The sequence below is a fragment of the Pleurodeles waltl genome, chromosome 1_1 (genome assembly GCF_031143425.1).
Source record: "Pleurodeles waltl isolate 20211129_DDA chromosome 1_1, aPleWal1.hap1.20221129, whole genome shotgun sequence".
NCBI lineage: Eukaryota > Metazoa > Chordata > Amphibia > Caudata > Salamandridae > Pleurodeles > Pleurodeles waltl.
In genome coordinates this window covers 938,304,761-938,323,775 of record NC_090436.1, presented here as the reverse complement: position 1 = coordinate 938,323,775, position 19,015 = coordinate 938,304,761, and the positions used below count along the sequence as shown (strand labels likewise).

Here is a 19,015-nt window from a genome sequence, read left to right as displayed (position 1 = left end):
CCCTCCACAATCAGTCCGTGTCGGTTTCTTCTCTTACCCTGCTCATTGATGTTGCTGACTAGCCCATTAGCAGCATTACGTAATGCCGCTTTTGATCACAAGTTTCAAGACCCCCAGTTTTATCCATGCTCTGCACAGGCCTCCTGGGACTTTGCTTGAGGCACTCCAGTCTGCCTCACCCAGTCCTCAGCTTGTCGGCTGCAGAGGTCATCCCGCAGCCTAACCCGGAGCCTGGCATCCAGTACAACTTATTGGCATTCCACATCTGGGATATGCCATCTTGTTTAGTTAGTAATTGAGCATCCAAAGCGCTCCATTTAATCGCAGTCCGTAGGACTTTGGAAGCAGTCCTGCTCCTCATCTGTGTTGCTTTCATATCCATCCCCCCTGCCAAACCCCATGTTACTTTCAAATCTGTTCCCCAACCTGCCGTGTGTTGCTTCTGCGCTCACCGCCCAACCATCCCTCCCCCTTTTAATTTTAATTCTCCGACCAGAGTCCAGCCTCTCACCCACACAGAAACAGTTCTACTCTGGTCCGAACATTCTCTGCGCAGACCTCATGGTACTTTGCTCCAGGCTCTCCAGCCTGCCTCACCTGGTCTGCAGCTTGTCGCAACGCTGTCGGAACGAGGAACACTGCTGCTGCTCCTCATGCCCCAACCACATATCACCCCCAACCCCGGTGCTGTACGGTTCCGTGAAAGCAATTGTCAAAACAAATTGGCCTCCGGAGGCGAGACCTATTGGCTATGCTAATGCTCGTTCACTCTGCAGTTTACCGACAGTAAGGCTACTAGTAGCAAAAGACTTTATTGGATCTAGGGGTGGGCAGAATTTGCAGAAAATATGCAGCTTATGAGGCAATTTGGCGCCAACAGCAGGAGCAGCGCTAAAAATCAGTGCACACAGAAATGTTATTTGCTGTCGCTCAAGCAGAAAATCTACTCACGCAGCAACAAACCTATTCGAACTACAGCCCTCTGACCATGACTGCTTGCAACTGCCCGCATTAGAAACTTCCACTAGGGGACACCAAATCTCTATCGCACTTGGCAGCATGTATTTCATGGAGACAAATTCAGCCGCTTGGTGACTGGCAGAATTTGGCCATACCACGGTGTTAAAGAATAGTGCGTAGTTACCAAATCCACCATTTTCAAGGGCAGAACAAAACATTCCACCCACCACCTAATTAGATCTGCATGAACTCAGGTATAAAACAGGTCTGGTAATTTCACTTGACTAACAGACAGAGCCACTGATGCAAAGATGAACGGTCTGAACTTTATTTAACAGACATAGTGAAATCTGGTTCAGACTTTTTCTGTCTGCTATTGCCTCGGTAGGCGAAAAACTATATTCCTGCACATTACTCACTTGAGAAAAACTATTAGTCATGACCGAGTAACACTACTGTATTTTAATCTATGGCGCATTCTGCAGTTTAATTCAAAGTAGACCTATTGACAACATTACATGTCTGGAAAGAAAACTTGGAGAATTGGTGCACACATAACAGCTCACATATCTTACTGCACAGCCAGAACTGCGAAAGGTGACATCACCATTAAGAAACGCTCTTCTTACTGACACTCCTGACCTTGTGGACCAACAATAAGCAACCCTGCAACACGTGACTACATAGATTCGAGAAAGCCAAGTTTAAATCCACATCTGAATATCAACGAAAAAGCCATGTCCACAAGTCTGTTTCAGAATGCTCCCAATCCAGTTCATGCCCTGCCACAAAACAAAAGCACTACACTGTGCCATTCGCTGCAGAAGGCCAACCGGGTTTCAACCCACTTGTTTGTAATAACCATAATTTAAAATATCCAAATGGTCCCTACTCAGCCACAAAACAAAGGTGACAACACTGCACTCTAAAACAATACTGATTTCAGGTGAAGGCTTCTGTGAGACAACTGGACATCTAAAATCAGATAAAAGGCCCTTATCTCATACTGGAGACATGATGTTGCAGTAATTGACATCTACAAAGTTTATTTTTTATTTTTTAGAAAACCTGCAATAAAACCCAGCCCTCTCTAGAGGTCTCATGATGAAAAGACTCCTGACCTGAAAACGCCCAAGGCATCCGTCTTTAGGAGAATGTTAACTGATGCCTTGGCATGATGACGACAAGTATTTTTTTTCTTTTGTTTAGGGGTGGGGGGGCAGAAGGCGTTACTAGGGCAAGATTTCACAATGACCAGCAATGCTTGTAACTTCTCCAGAATTATTCTCTGCAGCATACCATATGCTAGGCTCACAGACAAGTCACTCTTAAGCATGGCGCCTTAAAACGTTGCATATTAAATCAAATCCACCTGCATGAAAAGTTGAAACACATAGTACAATGTGCCAATTTTCCATTTTCAGGCCTCTCTTACTGACAACTTTTAGCGGCCTACTACCAAAAGACCTCTGTTATAAAAAATGTTTACAAAATTAAAATAATAGTAATGGCACTTTACAAAAACTCTAAATTAATGCGTATAAATACACGCAGTTTAAAATGAACCTATGGAAGCAAATGATGATTAGAAATATACAATCCCTTACTTGTGTGTATCCCTCATTGAGTTCCACTTTGCTTCTGAAATTAGGAAAGGAAAATGTTAATTCCCTCAATGACTATCGAGTTCTCTGCAACATATTTTAACAATGTTTATACACTGAATTTTGGATGATAGATGTCATTGTAACATAAATCAGTAGGATTTACTTCATCGACCATGCGAAGATGAAAGTCTGACTTGCACCTGCTCCAGTAGTACCTGTGATCCGCAAAGCTCTCAGGGAACATACTGTTTTATGAACCTTCTTATGGGCTTCTGTAGAAGGATAAAGGCTTCTTCTGAGTCCAGCAGTAAATCCCAAAACAACTGAACAACTGATTTTTTGTTTGTGACTAATTTCGAATTTCAATTTGAGTAAAATATGTGGTCATATCCAAGCTCTTTCCTACCTCAAATTCCTCCAGGTATTATCTGAAGTGTTTGATTTGGGGGAAATATGTATGCTCTGAGGACAATTTGTGCTTTATTGTGTGGTTATGGCTTATTTTACACAGCGAAAGTCATACGATATGGTGTGGTGTGATGTCATCTGTATTTTTGATTGGCAAGTGGCATGACCTATTTGTCATATTGGCTTTGATTTCATCATTGTTTTTGTAGTTGAAATTATTTATGCTGCTTAAATTGCATTAGCTTACTCCTGGCTCTTCTTTTTTTGGAGCTGAGTTTCCAAACTGACTTTGAAGGAATATATGTCGTCCTACAGCCAGCTACGACTTTGTTGAGATTTCTTTTAGGGTCCGTTATAAACGTAATTAAGGGTGCTCTGCTCTGCTCTGATCAATCAATCAATCAATCAAAATATATATAAACCGCGCTACTCACCCGTGAGGGTCTCAAGGCGCTTGGGGGGGGGGGCGGAGGCGAGGTAGGAGGGTCACTGTTCGAACAACCATGTTTTGAGGTTCTTTCTGAACAGCAGGAGTTCTTTGGTTTTGCGGAGGTTGGTGGGGAGGGAGTTCCAGGTTTTGGGGGTGAGGTAGGAGAAGGACCTGCCTCCTGTGGTGGTGTGTTGGATGCGGGGGACTGTGGCTAGGGCGAGGTTGGCTGATCGGAGGTTGCGGGTGGGAATGTGAAAGTTCACTCTTTCGGGTGAGGTATGTTGGGCCAGTGTTGTGGAGGGATTTGTGTGCGTGGATGAGGATCTTGAATGTGATTCTCTTGTTTATGGGGAGCCAGTGAAGGGTTTTGAGGTGTGGTGAGATTCGTTCGTGGTGGGGGAGGCCAAGGACGAGGCGCGCGGCTGTGTTCTGGATTCTCTGGAGTTTGCATTTGAGTTTGAGTGTGGTGCCGGCATAGAGGGCGTTACCGTAGTCTAGTCTGCTGCTGATGAGTGCATGGGTGACTGTCTTCCTGGTCTCTGGGGGAATCCATTTGAAGGATTTTTTTTAGAGTGTGGAGTGTGAGGAAGCAGGAGGTGGTAAGAGCGTTGATTTGCTTTGTCATGGAGAGGGAGGGGTCCAGGATGATGCCGAGGTTGCGTGCGTGGTTTGCGGGGTGGGTGCGGGTTCTAGGGTGGTGGGCCACCAGGAGTCGTCCCATATGGTTTTGTTGGGACCGAAGGTGATGATCTCGGTTTTGTTGGAGTTAAGCTTGAGGTGGTTTGTTGTCATCTAGTTGGCGGTGTCGAGGAGAGCTGCATGTAGGTTGGTTTTGGCAGTGGTGGGGTTGCGGGTGAGGGAGAGGGTGAGTTGGGTGTCATCTGCGTAGGAGAGGATAGTGATTCCGTGTGATCGGAGGATGTTGGCTAGGGGATCATGTAAATTTTGAAGAGTGTGGGGCTGAGAGAGGACCCTTGGGGGACTCCGCAGATGATCTTGGTGGTGGTGGAGTGGAAAGGTGGGAGGCGGACTCTCTGGGTCCGGTCAGTGAGGAAGGAGGTGAGCCGTTCTAAGGCTTTGTGGCGAATTCCTATGTTGTGGAGGCGTGTGCGGAATGTGTGGTGGCAGACAGTGTCAAAGGCTGCGGAGAGGTCTAGGAGGATGAGTGCGACAGTCTCGCCTTTGGTCCTAATGTCAGTGCATGCGATGAGGGCGGTTTCCGTGCTGTGGTTCTTGCGGAACCCGGATTGTGAGGGGTCAAGAGTGTTGTTTTCTTGGAGGAAGTGGGATAGGCGGGTGTTGACTAGTTTCTCGGCGACCTTGGTGGGGAAGGGGAGGAGGGAGATGGGGTGATAGTTGGAGAGGATCTCTGGTTCGGCTTTGTTTTTTTTTTAGGAGAGCAGTGATTTCCGCGTGCTTCCATGGGTCGGGTAGGTGGCGGAGTCGAAGGAGGAGTTGATTATGTCGCGGAGTATGGGGGCGATGGTTGGGCTGGCTTTGTTGTAGATGCGATGTGGACAGGGGTCAGAGGGGGATCCGGAGCAGATGGAGTTCATGGTTTTTTCGGTTTATTCGTGTGTGGTGGGGGCCCAGGTGGTGAGTGTGGTGGGGGATCATGAGTGGGGGTTGAGTTGGATGAGTGAGGGGTGTGTGTGGTGGGTGTGTGTGGTATGAAGCTGTTGTGGATGTCCAGGATTTTGTGGTGGAAGTGGTTGGAGAGGGCGTCACATAGGGGCTTTGTGTGTGTGAAGGGTCTATGTTGCTGGCTTTGGGTTTGGCTAGTTCATTAATGATGGTGAAGAGTTCTTTGCTGTTTTGAGAGTTGTTGTCAAGGCGTGTCTTCTAGTGGTCTCTTTTGGCGGTGCGTATGAGTTTGTGATGGGTGCGAATGGTGGCTTTGAGGGTGGACAAGTTGGTTGTAGAGGGTTCTTGTCGCCATATTTTCTCAGCTTGGCGGCATTTGCGCTTGGAGTCTTGGAGTTCGGGGGTGAACCATGGGGCGTTCTTGATGTTGCGGGTGGCGATGTGTTTTCTGGGGGGGGCTAGTGTGTCTGCGCAGGTGGTGATCCATTTTGAGAGGTTGTGGGCTCCTGTGTTGGGGTCGTTGGTGTGGGGGTGGGGGAGTTGTGAGCCAGTTGGGAGTTCAGGCGTTCTGTGGGGATCTTGTCCCACATGTGGTAGGGTGTGATGTGTTGATGGTGGTGTGTCGGGGGTTTGGCGAAGGAGTAGTGGACGCAATGGTGGTCAGTCCAGAGGAGTTCGATGGTGTGGGTGTAGGCTATGTGTTGGCTTGAGGTGAAAATTCGAGCGTGTGTCCTGCTGAGTGGGTGGGTGCGGTGACCAGTTGTTTGAGTCCGAGGTTGGTGAGGTTTTCTATGAGGGATGTAGAGTTGTGGTCTTGTAGGTTCTCCAAGTGAAAGTTGAAATCACAGAGGAGGATGTAGTCTGTGGAGGTGAGGGCGTGCGAGCTGATGGTGTCGGCAATGGTGTCGCAGAAGGCGGGGCGTGGTCCTGGTGGTCTGTAGATTAGTGTACCTCTGGCCTGTTGAGGCGGTCTTTGCGTTGGAGTTTGTATCCCTTGGAGGTGGCGATGGCTATGTCGGGTTCTGAGGAGGGGTTGGTCCAGGTTTCTGTGAGGAAGGCGATGTCGGGTGAGTGTGATGTGATGAGGCCCCAGAGTTCTATGGCACGTTTGTGAAGGGAGCGGGTGTTGAGGAGCAGGCAGTTGAGGTGGGTGGTGTTGGTGTGGTGCACAAGGGTGTTGTTGCGGGGTGTGTTCTGGTTGTGGGGTGGTGTGTGGCGGGGCTGGTTGGTGGGGGTGGGGGCAGAGTAGGTGTGTATTGTGTTGGGGGTGTTGTGTTTGTTGTCAGGGGGTCGCTAAGGTTGGTGTGTGGTGTGAGGGGTGAGGAGCAGGAGAAATGACAGGTGAGGCAGCTGAAGAGGCCATGAGTGTGTGGGGGGCTGGAAAGGGTGCAGGTGGGGCGAGGGCCTGGGTTGAGTGAGTGGAGGGTGAGGGGGGGAGTAGGTTTGTTTGAGAAGGCCAGGGGGACTGGCGCCGGGCGCGGTCTTGGCGCGGACGGGCTTGCCTTTGGCGCGCCCTTGGCTCGCCACCGGTGCGTCCGCGCCACAGCTGCCATAAATGGGGGGAGGGAGGGAGTGGCAGCTGGGAGGAGGGAGGGCTGGACGAATGGGAAGGGTGGGGGGGGGGGATGCAGCGGTAGGGGAATCCTCGGGGAACGACACGAAACGGACGGTGAGGAGGACGGGGAGGCGGGAGGGGATGCAGCGGCAGGGGAATCCTCGGGGAACAACATGAAACGGACGGTGAGGAGGAGGCGGGAGGGGCCGCAGGGGATGCAGCGGCAGGGGAATCCTCGGGGAACAACACGAAACGGACGGTGAGGAGGGGGGGAGGCGGGAAGGGCCGCAGGGGACGCAACGGCAGGGGAATCCTCGTAGAACAACACGAAACGGACGGTGAGGAGGTGAGGTGGCGCTGTGCGGAGGAGCAGGGAGCTACCTGCCTGCAGAAGCAGGGTCAAGGGTTGCCCTTACTGGGATCTACACGTGGCTAGGCAGTCGTTTGCAGGAAGTGAATTCTGAGATGAGAGTACAATATGTTATAAAGTCCATTAATTGCTTCTGAATGTGGTTTAAACCACTTGGGATGGGTTTAAAATAAACTTGGTGTGATGCAAGTGCCGCAGTTAGGGTTTAATTTCTGTGTCGGGGTGTAACAACTTTGTGATTGGGCTAGGGCACTCCAGGAGGCGCTTACGAACTGGAGGATAGGGCTCTGTGGCTTTATGTTGGTGATCTGATTTCTGCTTCTTGTTCTAAAACAAATAGAAGGGCATAATAAATGGTAATAGTTTATATTGCAAATATGTGGAAATTTCTGGTAACATTTTAGGGATAGCGTTGATTTTTTTTTTTTTTAGCTCAGTACCAAGTAAATCCCAAGTCTTTTCCACATTTCCAGCTGTTACCTTCCATCCCTTAACTTATCAGAATGTTATCTGATGAGGTATTTTCTGGGCGCAGTTGCAGGGGCCACAAAGCACTGTAAAAGGGAGGATATGAAGGGGCCCAAATCAGTAGGTGCGCATTTTTCTAAAGGGGTTGGGTTAGGGGGCCCATCAAAGGCAGCTTCTCCTTTGAAGCATTCCCCTGGGCTAATCGCCCGAGTGGTCATCCCGGCAGAGGAGGTGACACATTGCTGCCGTGGCACTGCCTTTGTCCCTGGCCTGAGAGTCATTCACACATCCCCCCCAGGTAGTCAGAAAGCTGTCTGTGTGTGTGTGTGCGCCTTTGTGAGGCTGCTGGGCGAGCAAAGTAGTAACTTTTCTAAAAATGGCCATCTGTTAATAGTGGCATTAATTTCGGCCTGAGCCTCATATCGCCTTTAATGTTACGATTAATTTGATACCTCACATGACCCAGTTTGATAGTCCCAATCAAATGTTAGCCAGGTGGAGATGCCACGTGGTAACCCTGTGCTAGTCAGTGGTAGTACTAACTTTACCCACAGCAAAAATGACAATTTGGAAGTGTTGCTGTGAAGACATATCATAATACAGGTGTCTCACTTAACAAAATACAGCTCCCTGTCATAGGGCTGCATAGGCCTTTCTTAGGGGTGGCCTTGTCATTGGTTTGAATGGCAAAATCAAACTGACAGTGAAAGCACAATCCTTTTAAGTCTGCAGTGGCAGGCTTGGAGCCATTTTGTGCCTTGTCACACTCTGGAAGGCATAGCCAGTGCTGCAGCCCGAGTGGACAGTCTGCCATACATGCCCTGGGTACTATATACTAGGGACTTATAAGCAAGTCAAGCCTTGCCAGCTGGGATTATTTAATTCAACATATACTTTATATGGGATCAGAACACTGGCGCTGAGGTCTGGTTAGCAAGCCTCTGTGCACTCTCAGTCGAAAACCCAGCTGCATCAGTCTACAAATGTGGGTTTAACATGCAAAAGAGGCATGTCCTTACAAAATGGAGAAAGGGAAAAGAAAGGAAAGAAAGAAGTATAGAAAGACCGAGCAAAGAAAGAAAAAAAAGAAGGCTAGAAAAGAGGAAACAAAGGATAGAAAGCAGTAGAGAAGGAAGAAAAGAATGAAAGAAAAAGTATAGAACGATGGAACAAAGAAAGGAAACAAAATAAAGGGAATAAATCACGAAAGGAAAAAGAAAACTAGAACGAAGGAAGAAAAAGAAAGGAAATGAGGAAAGAGAGAAAGGTAAAGAGGAGTAAAGAAAGGGTATAAAGATGGAAAGAGAAGAAAGGAATGAAAGGATAGAATTAATAAAGAAAGGAAAAAGCAAGAAAGAAGTAAAGGAATGAATTAAAAAGAAAGAAAAGAAAAAAAGAAAGATAAAAAGATAAATATGGAACATAGGAAAGAAAGGAGAAAAAAATAAGGAAAAAAGCAAAGAAGGAAATAAAGTAAGAAAGAATGAAAAAAGGCTAGAAAGATTGGAATAAGGAATGAAGAAAAGAAAAAAAGGAAACAAAGCAACAAAGATGAAAAGCAACAAAGAAGGCAAGAAGGAAAGAAAAAGAAAAGAAAGAGAAAGAAATATTGAAAAATATATTTTTAAAAAGTGCTGCAAATTAAACTCGATGAAGGCTGGTCTTCCCCCCTGGGCAAAGTTGAATATAGAACCATTAGTAAAAAATAAACGTGTTCTGAAGAATTTTCCACTAAAGAGTTGACATGCCTAATATTGAAGTTTTCGGTTTCGATTAATACAGAAAGGAAAAGAGGCCAACTTAATACAGAAGTTTGAAATGGGCACAATCTGTTATGCTGTGAGATACCAGCCTTCAGACAAAAAAGGGCATTACGGAATTTACGCTGCATTGGAGGGAAACAATAACTGATAAAGCATGGAATGTGCCTTGTGGTCACAGCTGGTATAAAGCATCTTTCATTCACCTCAGGTTCTAAACACAAAGGCAACAGTAAAGTAATAAGTAGAAAGTAAAAACAAAAAAACACTGGCACTGAAAGGAACTACCTTGGGTGTAGTCGTACTGGTGAGTGGGCAAAAAGCAGTCACGCAAAGTGAAGTTTACTAGTGACTGAAGTAGACCAACCCATTAACCCATGCTGTACGCGGAAGCAAAATGCGAATGACACACCAGACTAGTGCATGAAAAGTGGTGGCTGAAAGCTCTTTTAGGTAACTATACTATACATATAATTTTAGTAAAATCAAAACGTCTTGGGTAACGCCAGACCTAAAAGGGGATGTGAATGAGCAGTTCCAAGCACTTTCAATAAGCTGTTCGCCTTGCACTACAACTGTATCACATTTTTCGCTGCATCATAAATTGACATATCAGAGGGCTGTGTCCTCCGCCAGGATCCCTGACGTTCTTCACAGCCAGAAATGGGAATAAATACCGTATTATACTGCTGCACCCACTATCTGTAACCTGTATGGATTGCATTTTAAGTCCGGGTTTCCTTAAACAGTTCTGCACTGGGCCTTTCTTGAATAAACAAGTAATCATCGGTCCCGGGAGAATTTGCAGATAGCAGTGGTTTGCGTGACTATAATTCCCACTCAGGGGTCTGAGGCAGCTTCCATGGTTAAAGGTCAGCCGGTCACGGCGCTACATATTTCACAGTGAACTGTTTTATCGAGATTTACTTGATGTGCATTGATATTTACTATCCCTGAGTACCAGTGTATCACGCCTTGTTACTGAGCTGTACTCCATTGAAAGTGTGAAACTGCAGCTTCATTGAGTGACGTATTGATGTTAAATCAGTCAGTGTCCCTTTCATGTAATTGCTCATCAAGTTGTTTCTAAATGAGAGGGCTGTTATCCTCTGGTGTTGCTGAGACGTTGGTTGACACAATAGGGGATGGTACGGTAGCTGATTTGTGGACAGAAATCATTCTCAGAGCAGTGGCCTAAAGGTCACGTCTGTTTTCTCTTTAACAGGCAGCAGAGTGTGCCGGAAAGCTGTTCATCTTCCACTCATCTCTGCCCACGGCCGAAGCACCGGGCAAGCTGAAGAACAGGGATGACAAAAAACTTATCAACACAGATAAGGAAAAGGTATTTTCCACGGTGCAGGGTCGTACTTCCTCAAATCTCAGCTGCCTTTTGGAAGTGGTGTAACCTCTTAAATGCTCGGTGGTTGTCGTTTACAAAATAATTGTGCGGTTGCAGAACAGGCAGTTCATTAAAAAGCAAGGTCTGTGACCACAAAATAACTTTTGTGATGTGCTTAACACATTTTTCGAGTTACTAAGCCTTTTCTACTCTCAAAAATTAGTTCACAATTAGAAGAGGGAGTGAAAAAGACGTCCTATATTCATTGCAATTTGAAAATGACATGTTCAGTGGTTTGAGATCGTAATTGTAATTGCAAAACATGGATCAGATACCTACACATGAGTTGGGGTGGCATCTGATTCATAACTGGGACAGCTTTGCCTTTCGGAATCCTGTTAAGTGGCTTTTGGGACAGCTGAGAGTGGTCCTAGGGACCACTGCATGTGCTCGCCAATGCCTTACCAAATCAGAAACATTATTTATAAAGCAAACTCCCCCCCCTGTTTAGCAGTAGCAGTGTAATTCTTTTTTTAAGACATTGGCCCTCATTAGGGCCGCTGTAGGCGGGAGCACCGCCGACAGCCTGGCGGTGCCCCGCGGGGCATTCTGACCGCAGCGCTTTGGCCGCGGTCAGAAAGGGAAAACCGGCGGTCTCCCGCCGGTTTTCCACTGCCCCTTAGAATCCTCCAAGGCGGCGCAGCTCGCTGCGCCGCCGAGGGGATTCTGACAATCCCTACCGCCATCCTGTTCCTGGCGGCTCGCCCGCCAGGAACAGGATGGCGGTAGGGATTGTCGTGGGGCCCCCGTAAGAGGGCCCCTAAAAGTATTTCACTGTCTGCTTGGCAGACAGTGAAATACACGACGGGTGCAACTGCACCCGTCGCACCTTCCCACTCCGCCGGCTCGATTACGAGCCGGCATCCTCGTGGGAAGGTCGTTTTCCCCTGGGCTGGCGGGCGGCCTTTTGGCGGCCGCCCGCCAGCCCAGGGGAAAACTCAGAATACCCGCTGCGGTCTTTTGACCGCGGCGCGGTATTTTGGAGGGGGGAATTCTGGCGGGCGGCTTCCGCCGCCCGCCAGAATTGGAATGAGGGCCATAGTTTGTATAGGTATTTGGCACTTGTAATTGTGTGAACTACAGGCTGCTTCATATCTACAGTGATTTCCGGGTACTTTTCTTACATGTATGTTGCTTCTTTTGTCCTCTGTAGACTCTCTTCCAACCACAGATAAATGTTTATGAGAATTTGGCCAAAGAATGCGTGGTGAGCGGGTGCTGTGTTGATCTCTTCCTGTTTCCCAACCAGTATGTGGATGTTGCCTCCATGGGTCTTGTCTCAATGTTGACTGGAGGAACTCTTTATAAATACAACAACTTCCAGGTAACGTGACTCCTTTTAATTCTTAGTTAGCTGATCATATTTTTTCTACATGTTTACATGAAAACATTAGCAGACCGAATGGGTTAAAGTCATATAGTGAAACAAAATGTACTTGTACAATCCGTTGGTACATTCCTTAGTTTCCAAATTGCCTATTTCGCTAGAGAGGTACTATCTTGTTTATGATACCTAGACCCAGATATGTTGACTGGAGTGGCGGGTAATTTTCCATATCTGGGTCCCCAGCTGTGGAATGATCACCCAGTGTCTCAGAAGAAGACTTTAAGAAGTTTTGCATGGCTTTATAAACCTGTTTTTTCCCAAAATGGGGCATGTACAGGCCTCATTGATTAAGGAATTACTGCACTTATTTTTTTTTAGCTCCAGGACACCTGTTGGGTAGCTGTTGTTCACTAAAACATTTTCTCCATTATTATTCCTATTAGTGCAGTGAATGGTATATCTGATAAATACCTCAAGCCATAGATACCTTATCTTAGAATATTCCCCAGGCGTCAGACTAGAACTGGAAATTTTCAAGCAGTGCATCTGTATGTCGGTAGGTTTTATCATTCAGCTCCGCGTCATCCATGCCAGAGGTGATGTGCATGGTGCCCATTGAGGCACCACCCAAGCACGCTGACATTAGTTCTTTACTTTCCGCGCCAGTCGTCGCTGATCCAGAGAGAGCTACCCCCAGTTATTTGGTGACTGATTTTTTCCTTGACTTTTTGCTGAAGCTTTTTTGAGAATCTCATCTCCATGTGTGTTAGGGATGTCCTCTAAACAGCCAACAGGCTTTACACAATGTGGTGCCTGTTACAGACCCTCATTTGGTTTGCCTTTGGAGCTCGGAGCAGGACCACGGCTACAAGATTTTTGAGGACTGCTGCGCCATGCATCATAAGGTACTGAGTGAATGGTTCCCGCAGCTGTTTGCCGCCTGATGTCAGATGTCCCCGCAACGCCCTTGATCCTAGTCACGCAAAATTACCCAGGACAGCTCGCAGAGCTGCTCCCCTCGATCGTCATTACAATCCAGGTCATCGGGTAAGTTCCACAAGTGGAAGAAGTCAAACAAGTTCAAGAGGTCTTCGACTTCCCTCACCCCGGTCCAAGTCACCAGACAATGTGAGACAGCATCTGCACTCTACGCTGCACAGAGGAGCCTGTGCATTGGCCTGCTCCATGCCTCCCAGTTTTTCCTAGAGCTGGAACATGCCCTTTGGTAGCTCTCGCCCTCTTTGGTGAGAAGGCGGACTCAACGTTAGAGCGTTTTAAGGACACCTGTGCTACAGCTAGGACCTTTGGCTTATTCATGGCCCCACACCAACCTCAGTCCACCTTTCGCCCCTTCTGTGCCTACGGTAAGGATTATCAGCTGCGTCCCCTCACACTCAGCCACCAACTCCAACAGGTTTCCCAGCCTTTCTATGGACGTGAATGCAGTTCCCACAAACCACGTGGGACCACCAGCCAGAGGTCAGGTCAGTCCTCACCCTCGTAGCAGCATCAAAACCACTTTAGTTTGTCTTTATGCCAGCATCGGCACCCAGTGGGAGGCAGGATCCACCATCACCTGCCCCACTGGAAGTTAATATCATCAGACAAGTGAGATTTACAAATAGTTCACTGGGGCTACTCATCCCAGTTCTGGAGTCTCCTCCACCCATTTAAGACTGGCTGATGGAGGACTATCTCTCCTTGCTTCACCAGAAAGTGTTGGTCCTTTTGGCCAAATGGGCTATACAGAGGGTGCCATCATCAGAAGTAGGTCGTGGTTGCTATTCCCACCACTTTATGGTGCCCAAAAAAGACAGATTACTCCATCCTGTCCTAGACCTTCTCAACTTCTTCCTGAAAAAGGAGAAGTTCAAGATGCTCATCATAGCTCGGTCCTGTCTGCACTGGACCCAGAATGGTAGTGTTGGACTTGCAGGGCGCATATTTCCACATTCCCCCTCCTGCCTGACCACAGGCGCTACCTGCGGTTCAAGGTGGGTGAAAGGCACTTTCAATTATTGGGCCTCCCCAGCACACTTAGGGTGTTCACCAGGGTGATGGTTACAGTTGCAGCACATCTGCATAGCTCAGGGTTTCCAGTCTTCCCCTACTTCGATGATTGCTTGGTGAAGGCGGCCTCGTCCTTGGCAGTCGTCTCCAGACTACAGAGGACACCCTGCATTTGTTGGGGTTCCCTATCAACGTGCTGAAGTCACACCTGACTCACTGCCTCTCAGATGCTCCCTTTCATCTGGGCTGTTCTGGACACATGCAGTTTCGGGCTTATCATCCCAAGCAGCAAGTCCAGGATACTCAGGCTACAATACCAGTGTTTCAGCCTCTATCCTGGATTTCAGTGAGACTTGCTTTGAGGCTATCGGGCCTCATGGTCTCCTGAATCTTTCTAGTGACACATGCCTGTTTGTATACGTGGGCTCTGCAGTGGGACCTGAAGTTCCAACATGCACAGCATCATGGAAAACTCTCCAACCTGGTCCAGATCTCTGCAGAAACTTCAAAAGACCTGCAGTGGTGTCTGACGAAACACGATTGGGTCAGCATCAGACCCCTCTCCCTTTCCCAAACCAAGCTGACTGTAGTGACAGATGAGTAACTCCTGGACTGGAACGGCCTCATGGAAGTGGTGGAGATCAGAGGACTGTGGTCTCCGGTGGAGTCCAGGCTTCACATCAACCTGTTGCAACTCTAGGCAGTCCATTTGGTATGGAATGTTGTTCTTCCTTTGATCAAGGGAAGGCTGATTCAGGTGTTCTCAGATAGCACCACCGCCATGTGTTAGTGCAACAAACAGAGCGGGGTCAGGTGTGGACCCTTTGTCAAAAGGCCCTGCCCTCTCACCCATCCTCCCCAAGGCATGGCTGGAACATCAGGGCATTTACCTTGTGGTTCAACACCTGGCTGGCTTTCCAAACACCAGGGCAGACAAATTGAGTTGTTGATTCCTTGCAGATCACAAAATGTGTCCCCATCTGGAGGTGATGTAAGGTCTCCTTCAAGAGGGGAGGAAGGCCTTATTTAAAACTATTTGCCACCTCAGGGAACGCACAAAGTTTGCTGTTTTACACATTGGAGTTTCCAAGACAGCCCCCAATCAGAGACGCTTTTCATCTTGAGTGGAGTTCAGTCCTCTTGTATGCCTTTATGACGATAACACTCCTACCTAGAGTTCATAAGAAGATCAGGAACAACTGGGCCTAAGTCATTCTTCTGGCTCCAGATTAGGCAAGGAGTCTCTGGTGTCCAGAACTCCTTAGAATGACCATTGGTCCTCCATTCAGGCTGCTCCTTCGGGAGGATCTTCTGTAGCACAGCAGGGCTGGGTCCTGCATCTGAACCTTCTCATGCTCCGCCTTCATGAGTGGAGATTAAGTGACAACAGTTGAGAGCTTTCGACCTTCTTCCTTAAGTCTGTGATATTATTCTGGCAGCCAGGCTTCCCTCCACCAAGATGGGTATACGCCTGCCAAGTTTGTGGCATGGTGCACATCCAAGGATATTGATCCTCTTTCTGTGCCTTTATCCCAGGTTCTTTTTTGTTGTCCTTGCTCTAGGCACTGTTAAACGTTATTTGCCTGCCATTTCAGCATTCTTGAGGCTGGCGGACCAACCTTCTTTTTTTCAGGTCACCTGTTTTGACTAGATTTCTCAAAGGTCTCCAGCCTGACTTTTCTTATTTGCACACTTTTCTAGCCGCTGCAGAACTGCCAACTTCACCTGCTTATTATCGAGAAGGCTTTTCTAGTGGCCATAACATCGGCCAGAAGGGTCAGTGAACTGCAAGCACCCTGTGCACCATCCATATACCACCTTTTACCCAGACAGTCTTGTTCTGAGGACCAGTGCTTCCTTTCTCCCAAAGGTTGGGACACCTTTTGATGTAGGTCAAAACTTCGGCATGCCTACCTTCTTTACTATGCCTCACCTTTTAAAAAAGATGAGAGACTCCATTGTTTAGACCCAAAAAGAGTGTTGTAATTATATCTAGATCGCACAAAAGAGTTCCTGATGGATAAGCAATTCTTTGTTGGGCATGTCAGGGCTAAGAAAGGGAAGCCTGTGCAGAAAAGTACCATCTCACAATGCATAGTTCTGTGCATAAAGATCTACTACACATTGGCAAAAAAGCAACACCCTGAAGGCATGCATCCTCTTTCTACCAGAGCCAAGACTCCAATCACTGTGTTGGCTTGTGGAGTCCCTGTCCTGGACATCTGTCAGGCAGTAACCTGGCATCCTGGCACATGTTTACCAAACATTACTGTCTGGATAGTCAGGTCGCTCGTGATGGGCACTTTCCCGTTCAGTCCTGCAGGACTCCATGTTTTAGTCTGTTTCGCAGAACCAACTCCAGGGAAGTATTGCTTGAGTATTTTTTCTAAGGTAAGGAATCTGTGGCTAGAAGTCTCTGTCAGATGAACAAGTTACTTATCTTCAGTAATGCCTTATCTGGAAGAGACTCTGTCTAGCCACAGATTCCTTACCAATCCTCCCAGCTGTGTGAACTGATTTCATACCCCCCCCCCCCTTCTTAGGGCCTTAGCAATAAAGACCAGTGTGTCAGCATTCTTTTGGCGTGGAAAAGAAACTGACATCAGTGCCCTGGGGCGGTGCCTATATAGACATCACAAATTTCTGGATGCAGTCTGACACCTGAGGAATTTTCTAAGCTATGTAATCTGCGGCTAGATAGGCTGTACTAGATAAGGTGTTACCAAAGTAAGTTGTTCTTTAGGTCTACATTATTTGGGTCTTTAATAACACAACATTAAACCTTTTCTTGCACTGTAGCATATTCAAAGTTGGTGTATTTGAAAGTTAGTTTTATTTCCAGTAGGCGGAGGTGGCAAACATTTTATGCTAACATGTATTTGTCCCCAGACAAACAGGGAGGATTACTGTATCTTATCATGACTTAAGCTTTAGAAGTACATTTGTTTAAAAAAAATGACACTGCATAGCACGATGATTTATTAGAATGTTAAATATTACATGCTTCTCATACAAAATTATATATAAATATATTACATTGTTTTTGATAGTGCTCAACCGTTAACTTGCAGTTGCTTCAGAGCACTTTGTTTTACTAAACAGGAAAAATAATGTATTTTTTAGTTATGCATGCGTGTAGAATGCGCAAAACGTCTGCTAGAATAGGTTCCACGTGTGTGTCACCTGTGGATATTGTCACAGCCGGGTGTGATTGTGCAAAAGAGTGAAAGGTAATTAGTAGTGAAAACTGATGTCCGGTTAGTAGCAGGCTCGGTACTGCGGGAAAGTCCCATATTCACCTCCTTTAAAACGTCTTGTATTCACTTCCCCCTTGCATCATGCTTCCCTGCATTCCTGAGCTCCCCATAGGAACTGGGATACCTTACTTGGTACTAGTCCGTCATGCATCTGTTTATCCCTCCACCAGTCCAACATTTTAATTGGCTATAGGCCAAGTATTTGTGTCCTCGGCGTTTTCTCTAGATGAGCTCCGTGGCTGGTTTCTTGACATTTAAGAAAGATACACTATCCTCCCCGTTAGCCCAAATGCACGAATGGTCAAAAAGTAGTATTGCTCACCAAAAGGCCACATCATCGCCAGCTTATTGTTTCACACTCCAGTGATATTTTTGTGGTGCAAAACCTTTGCACAGACTTTCTAGGCCACCCTTTCTACTGCAGTCGTAAAACATTACAACCTCTTGGTGACTACCTGTGGTACCACTGATGCTTTTATCGCTGTAAAAATGTACAACACTGTAAAGATTATGACACAAGCCAATCGCGTAAATCTTATTCAGTTGAGCTTTAAATTATTAAGAGCCACCACCCAATCTATACTAATGAAACCACGTTCTAGCCATGAGGCTATGCCCACACCGAGGGCGTCAAGCTAACGTTAAACTCGGAGCATTCTTCAGGTACTCAGTGCAGTGCAAACTAAGGCATTGCCGTCCAGGATCCTCAGATACCTTCTCAAGCTACTCCTGATATCGCCTCCCTTACCATTGCACCGACGGGCACGGAGCTGCGATGCACTCGAGGGCACGTTACTGTACTTCCTGGTGCGCAGGCGCTTCAGTCATCCTTTACTACAATTACAGTTATGCAGATGTGGGATTGTTTATTGCTGAAATATATTAAACTGCTCTCTGTTGCCTTTTTTGCGATTGAAAATTCTGGCCCAAGTTTCACTGAAAGTCTTTATTTAGACACGGAATATGAAACGTTCTATACGTATTGGTGCTGCTTTGGTGCCACCTTGTGGTGAATTAGAGGTATTTGCAACAATATTTCACATTTTTGCTTTCTTTCCTTAAGATGCATTCGGACAGCCAACCGTTCCTAAACGACCTTCGTAAGGACATTGAAAAAAGAATAGGATTTGATGCCATTATGCGGGTTCGCACAAGCACAGGTAATTATATCCTCTGTCCAAATAACGTATGCCTTTTTTGTTTTCATTTCTTAACTGAACGCCATTGCATTCTGTGGAATGCTGCACTCGTGCAGTATTGTTTTAAATCAGGTAAAGTGTGATCTTGCATTTCGTTGGAGTTGCTGTGGCTATGCAAGTAATTGTTTTAGGGAAGCTTAAATGCAACACACACACATTCATATTTTGGTCAGAATTAATGAGATAAAAATGGAAGCTTTCTGTTCTTACTAAACACTCATTTACTGGTTGAACTTTAAATGCCATAATATAAGTTAGCCAAATGAAGTATAACAGCTACTAGAATTCGTACGTTGTTCTCTTTTGACCAACTTCAAATTTTTCCTGGCTAACACAAAATACCTGTGCATGTTACAGTAATATTGGAAAATGTGTGTTACTATATGAGAGTTAGAGGCCCTCCTTCTGAACTCGGAATAATTATATTTCAGTGAAAATTCCCGGCAGAATCTTGATACAACAACTTCGCCCTCTTTACGAGTTCCCCTGAGTCAGGGCTAAAAGTGGGATGAAAAAAACGGGAGTGTCTCTCGAAGGGGCGTGGCTGATGTAATTAAGGGCGTGGCTTCAACAGTTAAACTAAAAATCTGTGCTTAGCATAGTGTGTCGTATTTTGCTGCTTTTTCTGTCAATGCAGCCAGATATGTAATACAACAAGTAACCTACAACAACCCAGGTCGA

The 19,015-nt window shown here is 46.6% G+C and overlaps 1 protein-coding gene across 3 annotated transcripts in view; it reads left to right on the top strand.

The window, feature by feature from the left end:
* The window catches only part of SEC24D (SEC24 homolog D, COPII coat complex component), a 319,615-nt gene that overhangs the window by 245,206 nt on the left and 55,394 nt on the right, over positions 1-19,015 (top strand). For all 3 annotated transcript variants that reach the window (XM_069230160.1, XM_069230162.1, XM_069230161.1), the window contains 3 exons: positions 10,368-10,484; positions 11,695-11,865; positions 18,199-18,295. In XM_069230160.1, the coding sequence (XP_069086261.1) occupies positions 10,368-10,484; positions 11,695-11,865; positions 18,199-18,295 (385 nt within the window). The remainder of the gene's footprint in view (positions 1-10,367; positions 10,485-11,694; positions 11,866-18,198; positions 18,296-19,015) is intronic.